Source organism: Gorilla gorilla, chromosome 11 (genome assembly GCF_029281585.2).
Source record: "Gorilla gorilla gorilla isolate KB3781 chromosome 11, NHGRI_mGorGor1-v2.1_pri, whole genome shotgun sequence".
Classification (NCBI taxonomy): domain Eukaryota; kingdom Metazoa; phylum Chordata; class Mammalia; order Primates; family Hominidae; genus Gorilla; species Gorilla gorilla.
In genome coordinates, this window is record NC_073235.2 from 23,015,323 (window position 1) to 23,040,846 (window position 25,524).

Sequence of the window (25,524 nt, forward strand, 5' to 3'; positions counted from 1 at the left end):
CTACTACATTTCAGGCACTTTACTAGTTCCTGGGAATACAGTATGAACAAAACATTCATGCTAACTGCCCAAAGAGACTTTCCAGTACAAAGGGGTATGACATTTGTAAAGACAAATCTGTGATAAAGGCAAAGAAGAAAAAGAACAGAGTTCTGTAACAAAGTGAGGAGAAAGGCAGAGGGTGGTGAGAGACATTTTGGACATGGTGGTTCAGAGAAGGCCAAATCACACTATGCTGTAGGCCTTTTACCAAAGGCATAACCTCATCTACATGGGAGAGGATTACTCAGGCATCTCTGTCATGGACATGGAATTTAAGAGTAGGAGGCAGAGAAAGGTAGAAGGAAGGTTCCAATTTGCCTTGAACAATGAAGCAAAAGAATGCCTTTGACTAAGCAGCAGGGCAAGGCTAACTGTTTTGGCAGGAAAAGGGGCCCTACAAAAAGTGTACTCTTTCTCTTTGGAAAGGGTTTACCCTGTGGGTCTACCCTCACGGCCACCAGCATATGCACACAGGTTATCACAGCCTGGCCTAACTGCAGATAACTGAATATAGTAAGCCAAGCTCAAACACCATTTTCATTTCTGTATAAAGAAATCCAAGTACACTAAAGACTCCAAAAATTGTTTTAAGATAGAAAAGAGGGCCTTCCAATTGTGTGTGTGTTTTTCCTTCAAATTTTGTATTTTAAAGACCCATGAGCTGGGTACGGTGGCTCACGCCTGTAATCTCAGCACTTTGGGAGGTCAAGGTGGGCGGATCACTTGAGGTCAGGAGTTTGAGACCCGCCTGGCCAACACAGTAAAACCCCGTAACTGCTGAAAAAAAAAAAAAATTAGGGCATGGTGGGGGGCGCCTGTAATCCCAGCTACTACAGGCATGGTCCACCACACCAGCTCACATACCCTTTGTGTATGCCAAGGATGTTTGTAAATGCCCATCCTGTGCCTGGCACTGGGCAGGCTGCTGGTAATTCAGAGGTGAACACAGCAGCTCCCATCTTTATTCTCACAAAGCTGATCATAAGCCAGCATAAGGAGCCTTAGGAAAGTGAATTCCTAGAGGCCACAGAAGTCCAGGCAAGGCATTTCTGAGGAAGCCTCTGCACCCAGACCTGAAAACCAGGCAGGCATGAGGAAAGTGAAGTGCATTCTAAGTGAGAATAATGTGTGCAAGCTCCCTGGGGCAAGAAACGGGCAAGGCAGGAATGGCAAAGGCACAAAGGCAGTAATGAACGAGAATGGGTGACTATAATTATAGTAATAATGACAACCACAAGCTTCTTCCTGCTAATAGGTTAGAGAATAGTAGGACATTGAAATCATCATTTATCCCTCAAAAAGGAACTGAAAAGGTACAATGTAGGCCTTAAGTGGGCATATTCTGACTTACATTTTTATTATTTCATGGCAAAGGGGAAAGTTTTAAGCAACACTAAGGGATGTGAATAAAGTTTGCAAACTGATGACTGAAAACTGAGACTTCCAGAAGTCAACAACTAAAATTTCAACACCTTAGATAATCTCTGAGCGTCATATTACATAAGAGTCACCATATATCCTTTCATTGATTAAATGTTCATTTCTCCCTTTGATCACAGTACTTATTTTACCTTCCAACTTGCCCTGAAAGTTATAAATGTCAGAACCCAAATCCCACAGATATCAGATCTACACCCTGTGCTCTTTTGGAAATGTCATTTTAATTATCACTGTAGCAATCTTGACCCAATTCTTTTTGACAATCACTACATAGGCACAAAAGTAAGTCAGGTGGAAAAACTTAGAGCCAAATTTGGAAAAGGTTTCCTACCAGAATGTTCTCTCATACTTTAAAGTAATTACACTAAGAGCTATTTGCCATTTATGCAAATAATCCTTCAAATCTTCCATCTCTGCTTTAATGATCTCTTTCTCCAGAACCCTCTTTAGCTAGAGAGGCAAATACCATACCGCTACATACGAAGACAAAGAGAAAGAAGATGACAATTTAACATAAATATCCATGTTCCAATAGTACTTAATCCTCTAATAGCAATCTCAAGTCTACTCCAAGATACAAACCTACTTGAATCAAACTCACGTACAAACAAAATTCTTTGTCCAAGTGTCCAAAACTATAATCACCTATAATCATCTTACCCTCAAAACCTGCTCTCCCCTCCAGGTTCCTGACTTCAGTTGGTCCTACCACCATTTGTCCAGGCCAAAATACGGAATTGCTCTTAACTCTTCCCCTCCTATCTCCCACCAGGTCTTTCCCCACCCACTGCCCTAAATAAGCACTGGGTGTGGTCAGTGCTGCTTAGAACCACCTCTCACTTCCATTCCCTCTCAGTCCCACTGAGGCCAACCTAATTCGGGTCTTCCTCATCTCTCAGGGAGATCTGTATTACCAAATAGTATCCTTACTGGTGTCCATGTCTTTAATCTTTGTATGTTTTGTTTTTTTTTTAATGACCTGTTTTAAATACACGAAACCGTGAAAAAGATTTTCTTAAAGCACATAACCCAACACGCAGATCAACTGTTACCTTTAACTATTGTCCCTAGCGTATTCAGCATTCCTTAGTTTTTCCCTAATGTCCTTTATCTGCTCCAGGATCCCATTCAGGACACCACATTACATTTAGTCATCCTGCCTCCCTAGGCTCTTCTAGGTTGTGACAGTTTCTCAGACTTTGTTTTCAATGACCTTGACATGGTTAGGGAGTTTACAGAATATCTTTCATTTTGGGTTTGCCTGAGGCTTCTGCCATGTTTCCACAGAGTTTATGGGGCTTTGGGAGGAAGACCACAGAGGTAAAATGCCATTCTCATCACATCCTATCAAGAACACCCACCACACTGACCGACTAGGAAGTTATGCTCCCCTCCTTTAGAATGGGATATTTGCATAAATGATTTGGAATAATTCTGCACAAGAGGTTCGTCTCTTCATCTCCATTTACACACTTTTCAATCATTTTGTTTACATCGTATGGATCATTAGCATTTATTTTATACTTTGGGTTAAAACTCAACACTACTTCACTGTGTTGCTTAAAGCATTCTAGCTTTGGCTATCGGAAGCACTTTCAGTTGACTCCTGTGTCTCTCAGCAATACCCCCACTGTTGTTTTGTTTTGCTTTTTCTTTGATTTTTTCAACCACTTCCTTACTTTCTGGCCCTGCGAGATACACTGGCTCACCTTGTTCCAGCCCTAAACTCAGCCATTTCCCCAAGGAGCCCTGGTGGTGTTAGTGACCAAGATCTGGGTACTGGATGGTTTCTTTTTACAAGATCTTAGGATACATTTAATTCTGCATCTTGTTTTCTTAGAATACCTTTCCATATCTACACAAAAAGATCAACTATATTATTTTAAACCTCAGTTCAACCTTCATACCTCCTGTTATGAGATCATCTAGAGCTGCCACAGTGGATGTGTCCCTGTATCAATAGGATGAGATTGATGTGCCAGGCCCAAGGCCCCTCACTGGCTCCTCAGCAAAGGGACTATCATCCCCAATTTGCACATGAGAAAATGAAGGTGGACAGCCATGCTGCCAGTCCCAGGTCACACACTGCCCATGCAGAGGTGGCACTCATACCCAGTCTGAGGGATTCCAGAGCACTTGGCCTGACAAAATGGCTTTCTGGAATAAAGACTTGTCTAAGACAGCAAAAACTAGGGCTCTCCCCTGTCCTGCAACTAACCCAACTATAGAAAACCCAAAACCTTCAGTATCCGTGTTTAAAAGCTGCCCTACCTACTCCTCATGGGGCTGCTGTGAACTTCATAAAACAAAAAACGCAGGAAAGTGCTCTGAAAACACTAAAGTACTCTACACACCTTGGGAGACCTGCTGCTGTTATATTTTGCAGATTTTTAATGGTCATGAATTAATATATGATTCAGACATACCACTTCCATAAGAAACAGTATTTTAATCCTTGTTTCCTATCACGACTGCAGTTACTGAGGGTAAAAGTTACCAAAGCATGTAAGCCTGAATTCCAGGTGATAGTGACTAAGGAGGCAGGCAATTTGAAAAAATATATCAAGTGAAAGAATCGTCTTTATTTTAAACTCAGATTCAGGAGGCTATCTCCATGGCTTTTAACATGAAAAAGTTGACTCTCATATTATTTTGACCTGTTGCTAAATACAAATGAAAATATCACAACTTAAGTCAAATGCTACTTGTAAGTGACACACTTTCAAATCCTCAAAGGAAAGGCTCTGAGAGAGGTTACTTCAGAACATGAATTATTTAACTCTCCTGCCCAGGCATTGATTTCCTGCAGCAGTTTAACCTGAAAATAGAATATGATACTTATGTATGAAATAAAAATATTATCACTGTATACCTTAAATTCTCAATTAAAGAATACAAATATACTTTAAATTCTCAATTTAAAAATATGAGCAGAAATGTGGCATCTTCCAGTACTTTCAGCCCAACTTAACCAAATTTAAGAAAATAGCTATACAAACCTTTAATAATCCATTACAAAATAAACACTGAGCAGAAGTCCTGGATGTGTGCCCAATTCCCCACAGCAGGAGACAAATAAACACTTGTTACTGTATGCAATTTTACTCTGTGCAATACCTGTTTCAGTAGAAGAGTCTGGAAATACCCTTTGAAGACAACAAATTAAGAGTCTGCCAGCAAAACCACTAGGAAAGCAAGACAGTGATACAGGTTGTTCCCATCACATCAGCTGTACCCTATACCTTTAATTGCAAACCCTGTTTACACAGAATCTTTTAAAATCACTTCGATATTGGCCAAACCTGAGAAAAAGCTCTGTGGAAAGACTGAAAGCTAATCAAGAAGATTTTTTGTGAACAATACTTCTTTTGTAGTTTTCCTGTATATTTTTGCATTTTAAAAATGTAAATCTTTTAAAGGGGAAAAAAATAAACAATGACTTAAGACAGAAGCAGCATCCTTGCACTGCTATCATTTATGCTTTTCCTCTATACCTACTGGTAAAACTTAGAAATTTCTAGCCAGTAGATTCTTTTCAAGACCACTTAGCGTTATTAACAAATACCTTGCAATTGCAAATAGATTTATGTTCATAACCTTCATACTGTGAACATAAGCAGAGAAAAATTAAAAGCCCATGAAATAAACAGAAGATAAAAACACAGCTAGCCTCAGCCTACTGTGCCTACTTCCTCTCTCCTAGTCTTAGAAGGTTAACATTGATGTTTATTTCCCTGTAGGTTTCACAATTTTTCACTGCTTAAATACCAACAACATTCATAACAATCTTTCCCATGTTTCATCCATGATTTTTAGTTATCAAAGGAATTATAAAATATTTAAGCATTTCCTAGCCAAGCAGCAATAATTATAAACACTTTTCAGAATATATTAGAATAGCCTACCTTTCCCAGTAGTCATGATTGTCAGTAATCCTGGTACCAAATAAAAACAGTGCTCTGAAAGCTATACCTACTCACAGCAACTTAAGCATCAGCAAACTCTCCACCCACACTTGTTCAGTGTGATCCGGCAGCACCAATGACAACTGCCACCCTATTCCAAAATAAAAGCCTAGACTAACAATGATTTTGTAAAAAGGGTTGGGGGTTGGTGGCTGGGGGGAGGCGTGAGCCTTCTCCATCCAACTCTACTCATTTAAGGGAGTCTTCTTTAAAAGTGGTAATAAAAATTTTTAAACCAGTTCTTCCCCCTCAAGAAAAAGAATATTCCTAACACAAATCTTAAAAAGAAAAATATGAAAAAGCAACCTTATTTCCACACAGAAAATAAAATAAGCTGTCCGCTGCAGCTTACGTGACTTATGCTGCCATCAGAAGCAGTCTCTTCCAGGCTATTTTAGGTGGGCTTCTTAGCACAGCTCAACACATATGCCAGCCTTGTAACAAACACATTATCCTTGTATTCGTGACTATGGAAACACTTTCCTAAGATACTGAACCACTATCCGAAACCTTGTAATATGCATAGTCTAATAAACAAGCACTGGGAGAGAGTGTGAACCTAGAATTGGCACCTGATCCACTTATTCACAATCATAGCTTTTAAAGGATAAGCATGGATAATAATGACTTGGCTTCTTAATAAAGAAAAGACAACTGATTTGCCTTTAAATGAATGCTTTGTCCTAGCCACACTGGGCAATAATTCAGATCTTATCTAACACAATCTGTCAATGGTCTGTTTTCAGACTTGCACAGGTATTTCTCATTTCCGACAAAGTAGAACTGATACCTGTAATATTTTTCAAGTTATAGTTTTTTAAGTGTAAAACCATAAAGCAAAATGCATTTGGCAACAAAATGATACCCTGTACATTCATGTATAAGAGCCAATAATGTTATGATTACTTGTTATCTACTTTATAGTTTTATAAGCAAATAAATATTGGGTCTTTTACTTCAGCTACAAATTTATTATAGAATTATCATGGATTTAACCAAGATGATAGTTTGTATCTTTCCTCATAAACATGTTAGCTTTGCTCAAGAAACTCAAAAGCATGTGTATTTTTTAACCAAATTAATGTTCATGGGCCTCGCTTCAATCAAATCCAATTAAAGATCATTAAGTGGTTGCAGATAAAGGACACTGAGTAGTCCATAATTACTGGGTCTTTCATTCTGAAAATCCAATTCTCCCATGAGCATAAGCACATCTGCATGATTTAAAAACTTACAAATAATTTGCTTTTTGAAACTCATGGAAGGAAAAACTGTAATTTTTGCTTCAAGGGGCTTGCTAATTATATGGAGACGAAAAAAAGAAGAAACATCTATATAGCAACATATTTTTAACTCTCATATTCTCACCATTCAAAGCCGAAAGGCCTTCGGGTAACCTAGCAACAAGAAGGAATCATACAAAGATGAAGTATTCTATTACAGACAGGAAGCCCATTTCAAATTGCTACTTGGCTGCTTTTTCATTCCTGTTTTAGTCACAATTCGATTACGCTTTTAAAAATTAAGTCCATGGGTTCCATATAAATATTAAGCATCAGAGAACAACATAAGTTTGAACATCTGAAGATATACAAACCCTTGATAAATCCCTATTATTTCTTAGGAGTGCCACCATTAAATACGTTTCTTCCAACTTAGCTAAAATCCAGAACGTTTCTTACTCAAAAGTGCACTGTTGTTCACAAGTAACAAAAGAAAAAAATAAATTGGACTTCATCAAAATTTAAAACCTTTATACACCAAAAGACACTTAAAAGTGAAAAGATTGGCTCACGCCTGTAATCCCAGCACTTTGGGAGGCCGAGGCGGGTAGATCACAAGGTCAGGAGATCGAAACCATCCTGGATAATACGGTGAAACCCCATCTCTACTAAAAATACAAAAAATTAGCTGGGCGTGGAGCGGGCACCTGTAGTCCCAGCTACCCGGGAGGCTGAGGCAGAAGAATGGTGAGAACCCGGGAGGCGGAGCTTGCAGCGAGCCGAGGTCGCACCAGTGTACTCCAGCCTGGGCGACAGAGCGAGACTCCCTCTCCAAAAAAAAAAAAAAAAAAAAAAAGTGAAAAGATAAGCCACAGAATGAAAAAAAAACTTTACAAATCGTATCTGCAAATCATATATAGTTCAACAACAAAAAGATAAACAATTCGATTTTTAAGTGGGCAAAGGACTTGATTAGATGTTTTTCCAACGTAGATCAACAAATGGCCAGTAAGCACAGGAAATATGTTCAAACATATTAGTCATTAGGGAAATGCAAATCAAAACCACAATGAGACACTACTTCATAATTACCAGGGTGACTACAATTAAAAAAAAATAAAAAAAAAACAAGCATTGCCAGAAAGTGGAGAATTTGGTAAAGGCTAGAGAGAATACAAAATGGTGCAGCCACTGTGGAAAACAGTCTAGTGGTTCCTCAGTAAGTTAAACATAGAATGACCATGTAATAGAGCAATTCTACTCCTGGATATACACTCAAAAGAACTGAAAACAGGTGTTTAAAAGCTTGTATACAAATGTTCAAAGTAGCACTATTCATAATAGACAAAGGTAGAAACAATCCAACTGTCCATCAATAGATGCACAGTTGCAGCTATCTGTGACTATACTAAAAATAACTGAATTATACACTTGAAATGAATGCTGTCATGGTATGTAAATTATATTTTAACAAAGCAATTTTAAAACAGCATTACTGTCCATACTACTCAAAGCAATCTATAGATCCAACATAATCCCTATCAAATGCCAATGACATTCTTTACAGAAATAAAAAAGTAATCCCAAAATTTATACGGAACCACAAAAGACTCAGAATAGCCAAAGTCATCCTAAGCAAAACGAACAAAACTAGAAGAATCACATTATCTGACTTCAAATTATACTACTACCATTGCTGTTTTTGTGGCAGCATGGTACTGGAAAAAAAACAGACACACAGACCAATGGAACAGAATAGAGATCCCAGAAATAAATCCACACATCTACAGTGAACTCATTTTTGACAACAGTGCCGACAAGAACACACACTGGGGAAAGGACAGTCTCTTCAATAAATGGTGCTGGAAAAACTGAATATCCATATGCAGAAGAATAAAACTAGACCCCCATATCTCTCACCACAAAAATCAAATCAAAATGAACTAAAGAGTTAAACCTAAGGCCTCAAACTATAAAACTACTGAAAGAAAACATGGGGGAAACTCTCCAGGACATTGGTCTGGGCAAAGATTTTTTCAGTAACACCCCACAAGTATGGGCAAGCAAAGCAAACAATCAACAAAGTGTAAGACAACCCACAAAATGCAAGAAAATATTCGCAAACTACCCATCTGACAAGGGATTAATAACCAGAATATATGAGGAGCTCAAACAACTCAACAGAAAAAAAAATCAAATAATTCAATTTAAAAGTAAGCAAAAGATCTAAATAGACATTTTTCGAAAGAAGACACACAAATGGCAAACAGGCATATTAAAACAGTGCTCAACATCATTGATTATCAGAGAAATGCAAATCAAAACTACAATGAGGTATCATCTCACCCCAGTTAAAATGGCTTTAATCCAAAAGACAGGCAATAACAAATTCTGGCAAGGATGTGGAGAAAAGGGAACTCTTGTACCCTGTTGGTAGAAATGTTAAATTAGTACAGCCACTACGGAAAACAATAGAGAGGTTCCTCAAAACACTAAAACTAGAACTACCATACGATCCAGCAATCCCACTGCTAGGTATGTACCCAAAAGAAAGGAAATCAGTATATTGAAGAGATACCTGCACTGCCATGTTTACTGCAGCACTGTTCACAATAGCCAAGATTTTAAAGCAACCTAAGCGTCCATCAACAGGAGAAGGAATAAAGAAAATGCGATGCCTATACGCAATGCAGTACTATTCAGCCATAAAAAGAATGAGATCCTGTCATTTGCAACAACATGGATGGAACTGGAGGAAATTATGTTAAGAGAAGCTAGGCATAGAAAGACAAACTTCATATGTTCTCACTCATTTGTGGGAGCTAAAAATTAAAACAACTGAACTTATGGAGATAGGGAGTAGAATACCAGTTACCAGCAGAGGCTGGGAAGAATAGTGGTGGTGGGGAAGGGAGTGGGGATGGTTAAAGGGTACAAAAATATAGTTAGACAGAATAAGATCTAGTATTTGATAGCACAACAGGATAACTACAGTCACTATTTATTGTACATTTAAAAATAACTGAAAGAGTATAACTGGAATGTTTGCAACACAAGAAATGATAAATGCTTGAGTTGATGGATACCCTACTTACCTTGATGTGACTGTTATACAAAATACCTATGTAACCCATAAATATATACAACTGTTATATGTCCATAAAAATTAAAAATATTGGGCCAAGCGCGTTGGCTCATGCCTGTAATCCCAGCACTTTGGGAGGCTGAGGTGAGCGAATCACCTGAGGTCAGGAGATCAAGACCATCCTGGCTAACATGGTGAAACCTCGTCTCTACTAAAAATACAAAAAATTACCAAGGCATGGTGGTGGGCGCCTGTAGTCTCAGCTACTCGGGAGACTGAGGCAGAAGAATCACTTGAACCTGGGAGGCGGAGGTAACAGCGAGCCAAGATCGCACCACTGCACTCCAGCCTGGGTGACAGAGCAAGACTCCATCTAAAAAATAAATAAATAAATAGGCCAGGCACGGAGGCTCACGCCTGTAATCCCAACACTTTGGGAGGCCGAGGCGGGCGGATCACGAGGTCAGGAGATAGAGACCATCCTGGCTAACACAGTGAAACTCCATCTCTACTAAAAATACAAACAAATTAGCTGGGTGTGGTGGCAGGTGCCTGTACTCTCAGCTACTCGGGAGGCTGAGGCAGCTGAATGGCATGAACCCAGGAGGCAGAGCTTGCAGTGAGCCAAGATGGCACCACTGCCCTCCAGCCTGGGTGACAGAGCTGGACTCCGTCTCTAAAACATAAATAAATAAATGAATAAATAAATAAAAATATTTAAAGAGTATTGTCACTTTAAAGAATACAATGGCTGGGCGCGGTGGCTCACGCCTGTAATACCAGCGCTTTGGGAGGCTGAGGCGGGCAGATCGCCTGAAGTCAAGATTTCGAGACCAGCCTGACCAACATGGTGAAACCCCGTCTCTACTAAAAATACAAAAATTCGCTGGGCATGGTGGTGAACGCCTGTAATCCCAGCTACTTGGGAGGTTGAGGCAGGAGAAGCACTCGAACCAGGGAGGCGGAGGTTGCGGTGAGCCGAGATCGTGCCATTGCACTCCACCCTGGGCAACAAGAGCAAAACTCCATCTCAAAAAAATGAATAAAAAATTTAAAAAGTAAATAAATAATACATTAAATTTTAAATGCATACTCCAAAATAATCTGAAAATCTACAAGTATGACAGTTATTCTCAAATATTCTTTTTATTGAAAAAATGAATATACCCCTAAAATTGAGCAACTGGAGGAGAATCTATTATTCTGAGCACCAACCATGTCCCAGGCACTAAGAAATTCGCTAAGAATTTTACACACAATCTCATTTATTCTCCACAAAATCCCTGCAAGGTCTTCACTCCATTTTACAGATGAGCAAATGTGGTTCACAAGAGTTAAGTCACTTGCCCAAAATTCCATAGCTAAAGCATTGCAGAGCAGGGCACAGACGCCTTTCCTAAGGAGGAAGGAGAGCCACACATTTCCAAAGCAATCCCCCTTGACTTGCTCCCTGACAATGTCCACACTTCCCCACACAGGGGCATGTGGGCACCCACACTCCAAAATTAACAACTGTAACTACTGTTTGGCATACACAGTCACCATTTATTCAACAGATATTTGTTGCCTAGTCCTTAGCTGAGTATAGGCTGCTAAATTTTCACAAATGGGAGTTAGAAAGACACAGATCATTTAATAGACACCCTTTTGAGTCAGCCTAGGAAGCCGCTCTGTGGACATGCAGTGCTAACCAACCAAGGCAGCCATCAAGTGATCAGAACCTCTGCCCAAGAGGTCGTTGAGGAGCCTGGAAATGAGCCCAAATGAGCCCCATGTTGTCATTCATTCTCTCCTGTGTTTTGCTCAGTTCTCTGTCAGCTCCAGCTCATATGCAACACTCCAGAACCCAGTGGGTATATAAGAATCCATGGGAAAAAGCAGAGAGAAAAAGAATCTAGTCATCTCAGATACTAAGTGTTCGTACACGCACTCAAGATTTACTGAGAGACAAAGAAGAAAAGCTGGTTCCGGTGAAACAAACCAATCGCAGAGAACACTGAGACTAAGAGGCCAGCCTGCAAGGTATCCGAGCCTTAGAATGAGCAAAAACAGGCACACAGTCCCCTGTATGCAGGAGGGTTACAGTCCAATGCCAAGATAGGTATTAGTCAGATAATCGCCAAATGTAAACCTGCAAACATGATGCAAACCAAGCAGTGGGGTAGAGGGTGCCTGCCCACACTTAACAGAGGGATCTGACATCATTTGGGAGGCCAACAGATGAATGGAATAAGAAAAATGTGTATATATACACAACGGTATATAATTCAGCCATAAAAAAGAATGAAATCCTGTTATTTGTAGCAACATGGATGGAAATAGAGGCCATCATATTATATAAAATAAGCCAAGCACAGAAAGACAAACATCACACGTTCTCACTCATATGTGGGAGCTAAAAGGGTAGATGTCACAAAGGTAGAGATTAGACTGGTAGTTACCAAAGGCAGGAAGGTGAGGGGGAAGAGTGAAGTGAAAAAAATGTATATAAATGTATTTATTACCACTGAACTGTACACTTAAAAATGGTAAAGATGGTTAATTATATATGTAGATTTTACCTCAATAAAAAAGCAATATTTGAGTTAAACTCCATATGAATCAGTGATAATATTTATGAAAAGTGAGGGAGAGGGAGGTATCAAAAATGACACCCAATCTTTAATTTACATACCAGGATGAATAATGGAGCAATCACGCTTATAAGGAGTATAGAAAACACTTAGGGTGGAGCAATATTTATTGTTTTGTGTTTTGTCTTTCAGCCAGAAGTAGAATATAAATTTGGTTTTAGATACATGTTTCAAATACAAGAGGAAATGTCAGACAGGCAGCTGTTTCACATACAGTTCCAATCCTGTACCAAGATCTGTATGGGAGACAAACATTTATGAAAAAAATGTGATATAGCTAATAAATAAAATTATAGCCATGGATGTGTGTAACCAGGGAAAAAGCACTGCCTGAGAAAGGAAAAGGCCTAGAATTAAGCTTTAAGAATTTAATGGCTAATTAGTAGACATTAGATAAAGGAAGCCAAGAAGGTGCAGCCCAAAAAGCAGGAAGAAACTAGGAGGAGGTCAGACCCTGCTTTTCTTTCTTTCTTTCTTTCTTTTTTTAGATGGAGTCTTGCTCTGTCACCCAGGCTGGAGTGCAGTGACACAATGTCTGCTCAAGGCAACCTCCACCTCCCAGGTTCAAGCGATTCTCCTGCCCCAGCCTCCCGAATAGCTAGGACTACAGGCGCCCACCACCACGCCCGGGCCCAGCTAATTTTTTGTATTTTTAGTAGAGATGGGGTTTCACCATGTTAGCCAGGATGGTCTCAATCTCCCGACCTCGTGATCCGCCCGCCTTGGCCTCCCAAAGTGCTGGGATTACAGGCGCACGCCGCCACGCCCAGCTAATTTTTTGTATTTTAGCAGAGACAAAAATTTCACCGTGTTGCCCAGGCTGGTCTGGAACTCCTGAGCTCAGGCAATCTGCCTGCCTCAGCCTCCCAAAGTGCTAGGATTACAGGCATGAACCACCATGCCTGGCCTCTTTTCTTTCTTTTTACTGTGGTAAAATAGGTAATAGTTTCTTTTTCTTCTTTTTTTTTTTCTTTTTTCTGAGACGGAGTCTCACAACCAGGCTGGAGCGCAGTGGTACAATCTCAGCTCACTGAAACCTCCGCCTCCCAAGTTCAAGCGATCCTCCCACCTCAGGGCCACCCCACCACCCCCGCAGCTGGGACTACAGGGGTGCCCCACCACACCTGGCTAATTTTTGTATTTTTGTAGAGATGGAGTTTCACCATATTGGCCAGGCTGGTCTCAAACTCCTAACCTCAGATAATCTGCCTGTCTCGATCTCCCAAAGTGCTGAGATTACATGTGTGAGCCACTGCACCTGGCCAAATATAGGCAATAGTTTCTTAGGTATGACAAAAGAAAAAATAAACAGATAAATTGGACTTCATCAAAATTTAACAATTTATATCTCAAGTGACACTATCAAGAAAGTGAAAAGAAAACCCACAGAATGGGAGAAAATATTTGCAAATAAATCACATCTGGTAAGAGTCTGGTATGTAGCACATCTAAAGACCTCTTAAAACTCAACAATAAATAGGCAATTAACTCCTTTAGAAAATGGGCAAAAGATTTATTTGAATAGACATTTCTCCAAGCAAGGTATTTAAAGGGTTAATAAGCCCATGAAAAAGATGTTCAATACCATTACTCATCAAGGTAAAGCAAATCAATACCACAATGAGATACCACTTTACACCCACTATGGTGACTATAATGAAAAAGACAGACAATGACAACTGTTGGCGAGGATGTGGAGAAAGTGGAAACTCTTATAGGTTGCTGGTAAGAACATAAAATACTGCTGCAAAACTGGAAAACTGTGTGTTTACTGTGTTTGAGCAGTTACTCAAAAAGTTAAACGTACAACCCAGCAATTCTACTGCAAGGTATACAGCCAACAGAAATGAAAATACATATCCACATGAAATCTTTTACATCAATGTTCAAAGAATCATTCTTCACAATGGCCAAAAAGTGGAACAACCCCAAACGTCCATCAACAGACGGATAAAGAAAATGCAATCTAATCACACAATGGAATCTTGTTCAGCCATAAAAAGAAATGAACTTCTGATACATGCTACATTATGGATGAACCTTGAAAACATTATGCTAAGTGAAAGACACCAGACACAAAAGTCAAATATTGTATGATTCCAATTATACAAAATGTCCTGAATAGGCAAATCCATAAAGACAGAAAATAGGATGCCAGAAACTGGAGGGAGAGGGGAATAGGGAGTAAGTGCTAATGGGAATGGGACGTGAGGGTGATGAAGTATTTTAGATTTAAATAGTGGTAATAGTTGCACACTTTGTGAATATTCAAAAAAAAAAACACTAAAGCATTCACTTTAAAAAGTGAAACACCAGTAGGTAAATTATATATAATCTCAATTTTTAATTTTTAAATGAACGGCAACTAGAAGGAGAATGTATCTCAATTTTTAAAATATACTGATAACTTCACAAAAGGCCTAACACCTATTTCTGATAAAAACTCAGATAAGGGCATTTGACTTTCTTTCTTTAACCTTCATGTGCCCACCTGGGTCTCTCCCAAGCACACCTTCCTTTCTTTCCTATTCTAAGGCCTTTTTAAATAAACTTCTATTCCTGCTCTGGAAAAAAAAAAAAAAAAAAGATAAGATAAACAGAAGCAAATAGAAAACTACCTCATTTTGATAAAGAACATCTACAAAAATCCTACAGCTAATACCATACTTAGCACCTAGGATAGGAAGCAGACAAGGATGTCTTGTCTCACCACTCTTATCTTACACAGTACTGGAAGTTCTAGCCAGTGCAATAAGGCAAGAAAAAGAAATTAAAAGCATACATATCTGAAAGAGATAAAACTGTTCCTATTTGCAGATGACAAGACTGTATATGTAGAAAACCCCACAGAGGCTACAAAAACTCCTACAACTAATAAGTTCAGAAAGGTTGTAATCTAAGCTGTATAAGGTATGAAATGGAGAAAGCAGAGGATGAATGGATCTAGAGAAAACTGAACAGTCAAAGGTTTGAAGTTCAAAAGAGATCAAAGAATTACACTGGGAGTTGTGTTTAAAAAAAAACATGAAGGAGGAGGATGTGGGGGGGAGAGAGAGAGAGAGAGAGACAGAGAAAGAGAGGAAGAGAAAGAAGGAAATAAAGAAAGAAAGAAAAAGAAAGAGAGAGAGAAAAGAAAAGAAAAGAGAAAAGAAAAGAGGGAAGGAAGGAGGGAAGGAAGGAAGAAGAAAAGAGAAAAAGAAGGAGGAGGAGAAAAGGTGAAAGAAAGAAAAGAAAAGAAAGAGAAAATTAGATAAAGAGGGAGACAGGTTTTATTCCATCACTACTGCAGTTTCTCTATGCCATCTAAATGTTCAATGAAGGAAATCAGGTGGTTTGTTTTTTGACAGCAATTGAACATTTTACTGGTCTCTCAAAGTTACTGTAAAGAGATGAAAATCATTTAGGTTAGAAATTCTAAAATTTTATACATATGGCTATATATTACTTAGTTTCCTTCAACATTTTGGCTCTAACAATTAAAACAGTAATACTACATATACAAAGCAAAAAGCTGAAATTATCGGCCTCCAAGAAATTTTGTTAAGGCTTCCTTACCATTTGCTATTTTTAGCATAGATGTTTAAAAGAACTGTTTCCATCCTCAACCCTACACCTATGTGTGTGCACGTGCACACACACATAAAGGGAATTTGGGGGCAATATTTATACCTAGCCATTTAGAATAAAATGCTGCTTGTGATACATCCAATGCCACACAGTTTTGGCATTCCTGAGGGTGAAATCCTATTTGTCACATCACTGGATCCCATAGGGTATATGTACACACTCTTTTAGGCAAGATCCCCAGTGTGGATGCAGTCTTTCTCCCCAATGCCAGCACTATAATGAGATTCTGTTTCATAGCTGTCATACTGGCTTATGAAGCACAAACTCAACTTCCTGCCACTGCTTTTACTTACTTGCACAGCATGTTCTGTCCTAGTGCCAACAATTTTTAAACTGAGAAACCACACAAATGACACAAATACACCCACACAAAAGTAAAAGCCACATGTCCAGCAACTAACTGCCTGTGAAGACCTGCCTGTGGACACCCAGCAACCCCACTCATCACGAGTGCACCACTCAGATGCCAGAATTCTGGCCCCAGCTCTGCCAATGATATGTTTTTAAAAGTTAAAAGTATGTACGCTAAAGTACAGGGTAAAGGAGAGAAAATTACACCATAGTTAAAATTATATACAAATTATACAGTTATAGGAAAATGAACTAAGAAAATGTAGCGAAAATGATTTTTGATGGTAATAGCTGAATTATGATATCAATTTTCTATTATTTCTTACAATCTATGAAAAAGAAATAAGGAGGATTAATGAAAGCATTTTTAGATCACTTTAGGTATTTTATATAGGAAACATGCTGTTCAAAGAAAAATTCCTTTGGAATAATAATAGGTACACAGCAGAGTGTGAGCCAAAAGACTTGCATGCTATTACCTGCTCTGCCCTTATGTATCAAGTTACTTTGAGGAAAAGCGCTCAGACTTCTCTTTACAATCTCAAGATATTCAAAATGTGAAGGCTTGTACTAGGAAGACAGTAGTAGTGATGAGGAGAATTACTGGGATTCGGGGTGCAGTTTTAAAAGTTAATCCAACAGGATTAATGAATTCAGTACTGGTTGTAATCTAAGATACCTAAAAATTCTAAAATAGCTTAGCTATGATACAGTGAGGTATCCAGAGTTAGAAAAAGTTTTTCTCAGCAATTAACTTTTTGATATTTTTTCCTTCATACAGGAGTAATTCACTCTTGTCTTTTCCTCTCCTTCTGGAATCACAAGAATTACCCACTAGTTCTCAAATATCATCACAAAGTATAGTGAAAGGAATACAGGACCTGGCAACAATAGATTACAATTGACATCAAAATCATTACTTTATTTATTCAACAATACTTACTGCACACCTATCACAAGCCAGGGACTCTTCAAGGTGTTGAATTTATGCTCATTGAGAAAAAAAAATAAAGAACAATAAAGGGAATAAAGTAAAGGTCCTGCGCTCATGAGTAAACACATATTTTTCTAGTGATACATGCGAAGAAAACTCAAACAGGGTGAGGGCACAGAGCGTTCCCTCAGAACCCTGGACATGCTATTCTGGTGGCCTCAGTAATGCAGTGATACTGTATGAAGTGAGATACTGTATGAGGGAGGAGGGAGGAGGCCATAATGATACCCACAGGGCATATACTTCAGGCAGAAGGAATTACAAGCACAGAGGTCCTGAAGCAGGAGATGCTCAGAATGTTCAAAATTAGCAAGGAGGTCAAATGTGGCTAGAGCAAAGAGAAATTTCACAAAGAACAATTCAAATGACATCAGAATGGTGGTGGGTGCCAGATCACGCAAGGCCCAGTGGGCCATGGTGAGTTGGTGAATTGTAGCCTGGGTGTGATGGGAAGTCTTTGGAGGATTATGAAGAAGATTAACACCACCTGACTTGTATTCTGAAAGGATTACTCTGGTTGCTATATGAAAAACAGACTTTAGGCATGGGGAAACAGTAGAAGAAAAGATACTGTTTAGGAGGGAAACACAAGAGCCCAGGTAAAATACCATGACAGCTTGCGCTATGAAGGCAGCAGCAGTGATGATGAGAGTTCCTGGGATTCAGGATGCAGTTTTAAAAGTAAAGCCAACAGGATTCGTTAATAAATTCAATACAGGTTATGAAAGAAAGTCAGTGATGATTCACTGCATTGTTTCTGGCCTGGAAAACTGGGTGAATGGAGGTTAAGTTTTAAGACTTAGAAACTCTTACTAAATTACCTAATTCAGCTCTTCACATATAACATAAATGATGCAAATGTAAAACTGAAAAAGCAAAAGTAGGGATTGCTTTTTCTACTCACCATTTGCAGACTGTATCATGTTTCCAGATTTCTGGACTTCATCAAATTTTGTAAAAATTACATTCAACCTGTATGAAAGAAAAATGTAAACAAACTATTAACCATCACTGCTCATAGCCAATTATATTAAAATGCTAATGTGAAGTTGATCCCCACCCCCCATCAAAAAAAACAATGGTACAGACCCACCTAGTAACAAAACAGTGACTCAATCAATAACATTAACAATAGCCAACAATAACTGAGCACTTACTATGGGTAAAGAATGGGCCTAGAAGTCTATCTGAAAGATCTCATTTAATCTCCTTGAGGTGACACAGGTGTGGGGTGGAGATTCTAGCCCTGCGAGTAGTAATCCAGAGCCCCTGCTCTCTGACATTACTGACTACTCTACACAAAATGTGTATCTTATGAGAAGTGTGTGTTTCTCCTCTCTTTCTTAGCGCAGACTATCAATTACTTGGGATGGAGCTTTTCAAAATGCACTAATAGTACGTTACAAAGGCTTGTGCTTATTGCTGTGATTCATGCTTAATCCAAAAATGCTATAAATGATTTCTCTAGAAACAAATGCTGTGACTGGATAATCTTCAGCTTAAAAAAAATCCGTATTACATTTATTTTCTATTAATGGATCATTTCACCTTGGCATTTAAATTAAAGCAAAATTCCTTAACCAGTCTAAATATTCCATCCTAGTGACACCAAAAATGAAAGGAAAAGGTGGGAGAATGCAATCATAATTAGTAGAAAAAGTTAAGAAAAAAGAGGCTTTCTTGAGCCGGGCATGGTGGCTCATTATTGTAATCCCAGCACTTTGGGAGGCTGAAGCAGGTGGATTGCCTGAGGTCAGGAGCCTGGTCAGGTTGACCAGCCTGGCCAACATAGTGAAATCCCATCTCTACTAAAAATACAAAAAATTAGCTGGGTGTGGTGGTGGGTGCCTGTAATCCCAGCTACTAGGGAGGCTGAGGCAGGAGAATTGCTTGAACCCGGGAGACAGAGGCTGCAATGAGCCGAGACCGTGCCACTGCACTCCAGCCTGGGCAACAAGAGCGAAACTCCATCTCAAAAAAAAAAAAAGAAAGAAAAAAGAGGCTTTCTCACAGGTATATTGGAGTAAGTGTTGAGATTCCAAAGCAATGTATCTGTGCATTCAATTTTAGGGACATTTTAAATGCTTTTTAACACACCATCCTATCCTGCCAGCTCTCATCATTTCAAATATGTTTGCCTTTTCTTCTCAAGCGAATGGAAGCTCCTCAGGGGTAGAGATGTGAGCTATATTCTTTTGGTATTTGTACCAAACACTATGTATGCCATGCAGACACTCACTCAGAAGAGTTACATCACTACGTTAGACAGCTGGAACCTAACTCCTCACTCTGGAAAACTGTAGGTATTCACACAAGCTCTGGTGTTAGTTCATTTGTTCATTCACTCAAAAATACTTAAGTGCCCATTATGTGCCCAACACGGAGCTAGTGAGTTCTTACCCTCTGGAGCTTATGCTCTAAGTAACAGAGAGGACAAAATTACACATCAGCAAATGAGGGGGATGAACCAGCCTGATGCACTGCCTCCCCCCATTCCATAGGAGACACCAACAATCTTTTCAAGCCATCTTTCCACCAAGCCCAGATGTTCCCTCAGAATCCTTCGCAAAACTATTCCAGGCAGCCACTACCCATTCGTTAAAGCTGGCACTGAATAAAACTCCAATTGCCACCTCAGGACCAGATATGAATAAAACTATAACTCACTTTCAAATCCAGCAGTTACTAAAGAACTGGAAAGATGCCTTACATGACTGTGTTTCTTATGATGTTTCCATTATTTTCCCTTTTTAAAAGTAACAAAGATCTCCAATGGCTTGACAAACTCATAAATAATATCATGACACCGGTTGCCAGGGCATGCCCTCACTAAGGCACTACTTGATTGTGTCACAACCACACCCTCTGATGTGAGCATGTCTGCAAGTCTGCAAGTTGGAGCCAAGGTATACCTCTAGTCTGGCTGTTCCTGAAATTACTGGAAGAGGGCAAGTATTTCTTTCATTCCTGGGAGAGTATTCACCATTCTAAATGGTAATTGTGTACGAGTCTGCAGATTCTTTCTCAGTGGTGAGGCATTCTCACTGTGGTCACATTACCCACGACCTGGCAAGCCTGAACAACTAGGTATGAGAACACTATAAACATAACTATTACTAGTATGTCCATCTTAATTCAGAATTCCCTCCACTTTTACTCTCCTGTCTCACTAGCTCCCTCATTCTCTGCTCATTAATGCTGCTACAACAGCTCCTATCAAGGTTACCACCTAAAGAGACAGTCTAACACCAACAAAGCATCCTTAGGAATGAAAGGACTGGTTTTTGTTTGCTAGCTCTGAGCACAAAAATATAAAATGTCTCTCTTGGGACCTACTGATTCACACAAATCTAAAAGGATGAGTTTTATATATTCAAAGACATTGAATACATAACTAATGATTACCCTCTGAAGCCACTAAATTGTTTTATTTTAAATCTCTGGATTTCCATTTAAAATAAATTTCTTTACTGGTTTGACAACCACCATCTTCCTCTATTTTTTCTGAATTTAAATTTCCATATTAAACTCTTCAATCCAATTAGAATTTATTTTACTATAAGATTTAGTTCAAATTAGTTCCTTCCTAGAAAATTTTATATATAAATTTTAAATAATTTCCTGGAAGCAAATACTTAATCACAGCAATCTCAGTCAATAAGCTGCATCCATATACTCAGAGCTTTTAGCATGAAAAAGAGAAATCAATATAAACACATACTTAAAAATCCAAACTTGGAGGACAGAAGAGATTTTAAAGAGAAAGAAAAAGTTTTTTTAAAAATGTCATTAGTGCTTCCAAAGAGATAAGAGAAAATATTGTGATCATAAAACAGGAGAGTAGCACTTTAAAATGGCAGAATAAGGACCTTTGAAAATCTGCTTCAAAGAAGCAAAGAAAACATTGGCAAAAACCGTCCAAATCAACTTACCATCATGGCAAGTGTGAAAACCAGCAGCCTGGCAGCCACTAGAAAGAGCTGAAGCTTCCAAGTCTGGAGCTCCTTAAAAGTCCCCATTCCCAAAGAACTATCATTCCACCTATCTGGCACATCCCTGCAAGCCCAATTGCAGGGAATGTCTTTATCTGACCTGACTTAGAGCTTGTTCAATGTTAGAGGCCTTTTCCCTGAGGCGATGATCAAAACTAACCAGTGACAACTGTTCAACATGGCGGATACCCAAGACAGAAATAACAACTGGGGCAAAGAAGCTGACCAAAAATAGGAAAAAAAAGGGGGGCGGGGGGGAAGGGGGGGTAGAAATTGAGATGTCCACAGCAAACTTTGAAAACACTGACATACTCCTGGGAACCTGGGAGGTCACGTATATGTGCAAGGCTGTGCACATGCACAGGCCCAGGAAAGACCCCTGAAGCCTCTAATGTCCCCACTGGCTGACTTTGACACTCTGAACAAGCAGGAAGTAAAAAGGAAGACAGAGGTGCAAAACACCTTTCAGAGCACTGAAAGCATGCCCCCAAAACACAGAGCCAGTCAGTAGAGGCTGGGAGACTTACTGGTTCAACACGTTTAAGGAAATCTCTGTTCAATCATTAGCTAACCGCTAAGCTAACCAACCAGAGAATTCAGTGGCAACATACAACAAAGAACAAAGACTTTAAGGAATTCTTTCGGGAAAGTCACTAGACCAAAATAAGCAACAAAAACAATAAACAGCAACAACAAAAAATCTGGGGAGGGGAAAGAATACGATTTCCTGAGTTGCCACAATATATTATTTAATGTGTCCAGTTTCAACAACAAATGATGAGACAAAGAAACAAGAAAATACGGCCCATACAAAGGAAATAAAAATCAGTCAACAAAAACTATGTTTAAGGAAACCTATACATTGCCTTAACTCAATGAAGACTTCAAGTCAACTAATACAAATATGTTGAAAGATCTAAAGAAAACTATTTCTGAAGAATTAAAGTGTAAGAACAATGTCTCACCAAATAGAGAAAAACAACAAACAGAAAGAATATATTTAAAAGAACCATACAGAAATTCTGGAGATGAAAAATACAATAACTGAAATTAAAAATTCACCAGGAGGAGTTCAACAACAGATTTGAGCTGAGACAAGAAGGAATCAACAAATTTGAAGATCAGTCAAATGATACCATATCCTATCTAAGTAACAGAAGCAAACAAAAACAATGAACAGAGTCTAAGAGATCATCTTACAAAACCAATGTACCAGCATAGTCACATAACAGAAGTCCCAGGAAAACAGAAAAAAGAAAAGGAGATACGGTACTTTTCAAAGGACTTTTTGGGTCAGATACTTTGCCCTAGTTGTTATCGTTGCCTCAGGCATCTACCACCTTGAAAAATTATCAAAAAAAGATATATGAAGAATAATGGCTAAAAACTTCACAAATTTGATATAAAACAATCTATATATTTAACAAGCTACTCCAAACAGGATAAACTTAAAGAGATCCAAATCTAGACACAATAACCAAACTGTCACAAGAGAAGACAAAGAGAAAATCTTCAAAGCAACAATGGAGAACCCACTCATTGTGCACAAGGGATCCTCAAAAAGGTCAATATCTGATTTCTCATGAGAAACCATGAAAGCCAGAGTGCAGCAGGGTGGGAATAGATAATATATTCAAAGTTCTGAAATTAAAAAAGACAATCAACAAAGAATTCTGTATGTAACAAAACTATTCACCAAAAACAAAAGAGAACTTAAGATATTACCAGATAAATGAAAAACAACAGTCCTTTGGGTTGAAATGAAAGGACACTGTACAACAGCTCAAATCCACATGAAGAAATAAAAAAAAAGTAAAAATAACTACATAGGTAAATATAAAATATAGTATAAAAGTATTTTTTGTTCTTAGCTCTTTTATTGTCCTACATAACTTAAAAAGAAACTGCATAAAGCAATAATTATAGAACTATATGCACTGGTGGGCTTATAATGTATAAAGATGTAATTTGCATGACAATAGCAAAAAAAAGAAGAAAACAGAGCTAAGTAGAAGTTTTTAATACTGAAATTACATAGTATCAATTTAAACTAGACTGTTTAAAGTTAAGATGTTAATTGCAAGCCCCAGAGCAACTGCGAATTCCCCCCAAAAAACTAAAATAAACAGCAAGTTATAGTAGTACACTAGAAAACACCTATTTAACACAAAATAACGCAGTAACAGAGGAACAAAGAAACAAGTTATGACATATAGAACATAAATAGCATACCTGCAGACATAAATTCTACCTTACCAGTACTACATTAAATATAAATAGATTAAACACTCCAACGGAAAGTTAAAAAAAGTCAGACTGCATAAACAATTAAGACTCAACTTTAAAGTGTCTACAAGAGACTCATTGTATTTATTTTTTTTATAAAAGATGGGGTTTCACTAGGTTGCCAAGGCTGAACTAGAGCTTAAGTCATCCTCCTGCCTCAGCTTCCCCAGTAGCTGGGACTGGGGGTACATGCCACCACACCCAGTCTAAGAGACACTTAAGATTCAAAGTCACAAAGTGATTGAAAAGTAAAGGATGGAAAAAGATATTTCATGCAAACAGTACACAAAAGAGAGCCAGAATGGTTATAGTGATAACAAGTAACACAGACCTTAAGACAAAACTTCTCTCTGTGCACAAAGAAAGACATTTTACAATAGTAAAAGAGTCAATGCTCAGGGGATCATAACAATTATAAATATATATGCACCTAAGAACAGAGCCCAAAATACAGGAAGCAAAAAGTGACAACTGAAGAGAGAAATAGATAATTCAACAGTATTAACTGGAAACTTCAATATGTACATTCCTTAATGGATTTTAAAAACCAGAAAGAGGATCAACCAGAAAATAAGACTTCAATGACACTATAATCCAACTAGAACAAACATCTATAAGACATTCAAACAAACAATTAGAATACAGATTCTTCTTTTTAGAGACAGGGTCTCTCTCTGTCACTCAAGCTGAAGTGCGGTGGCACGATCTCAGCTCACTGCAACCTCAACCTCCCAAGCTGAAGAGATTCTCCTGCCTCAGCGTCTCATGTAGCTAGGACCACAGGCACACGCTACCACACCCAACTAATTTTTTAATTTTTTTGTAGAAACGGGGTCTCATGTTGCCCAGGCTGGTCTTGCACTCCTGGGCTCAAGCAATCCTTCTGTCTCGGCCTCCCAAAGGGATGGGATTACAGGCATGAGCCACTGGGCCTGCCTTACAGATTCTTTTGAAGTGTACATGGAACATTATCCAGGAGTCCACATGCCAGGCCACAAAAATAAGCCTCAATAAATTTCAAGCCGGGCACGGTGGACCACACCTGTAATCTCAGCACTTGGGGACACTGAAGCAGGTGGAACACACGAGGGCAGAAGTTTGAGATCATCCTGGCCAATGTGGCAAAACCTCGTCTCTACTAAAATTACAAAAATTAGCCAGGTGTGGTGGTATACATCTGTAATCCCAGCTACTTGGGAGACTGAGGCACAAGAATTGCTTGAACTCAGGAGGCAGAGGTTGCAGTGAGCCAAGACTGTACTACTGCACTCCAGCCTGGACAAAAGAGTGAGACTCTGCCTCAAAAAAATGTTTTTAACTTAAAAAAAAAGATTTCAAATGACTGAAACCATACAAATTATGTTCTCTAACCACAATTTGATAAAAGCAGAAATTAATAACAAAAAGAAATGAGAAACAAATGTAGAAATCAAACACTCCTAAGTAACAAATAACTCAAAAATGAAAACAAAAAGGAATTAGAAAATACTTTGAGATAAATAAAAACATTAACATATCAAAGCTTATGGAATACAGCTAAAGCAGTACTTAGAAATTCATAGGTGTAGATGTCTACATTAAAACAGAAGATCTCAAAGCAATAACCTTCCATCTTAAAAAACTGGAAAAAGACAAGTACATCAAACCAATCAAAAGTAAAGATTAGAGTGAAATAAGCAAAATATATACAACAGGGAAAACAGAAAAATCAATGAAACCAGAAGTTAGTTCTTTGAAAAGGCAAAAACTGACAAACCTTAACTAGACTGACCAGAAGAGCAAAGGCTCAAATTAATGAAATAAGAACCTTGAAAGGGAAGGCATTACTGCTAAACATGTACAAATAAAAAGGATGACAGGGGAATTCTATGAACAATTATATGCCA

The 25,524-nt window shown here is 38.6% G+C and overlaps 1 protein-coding gene across 11 annotated transcripts in view; it reads right to left on the reverse strand.

Moving 5' to 3' along the window:
* The window catches only part of CLASP1 (cytoplasmic linker associated protein 1), a 302,429-nt gene that overhangs the window by 147,705 nt on the left and 129,200 nt on the right, over window positions 1-25,524 (reverse strand). For all 11 annotated transcript variants that reach the window (XM_055380544.2, XM_055380547.2, XM_055380541.2 and 8 more), the window contains one exon: window positions 18,265-18,332. In XM_055380544.2, coding sequence (XP_055236519.1) covers window positions 18,265-18,332 — 68 coding nt within the window. The remainder of the gene's footprint in view (window positions 1-18,264; window positions 18,333-25,524) is intronic.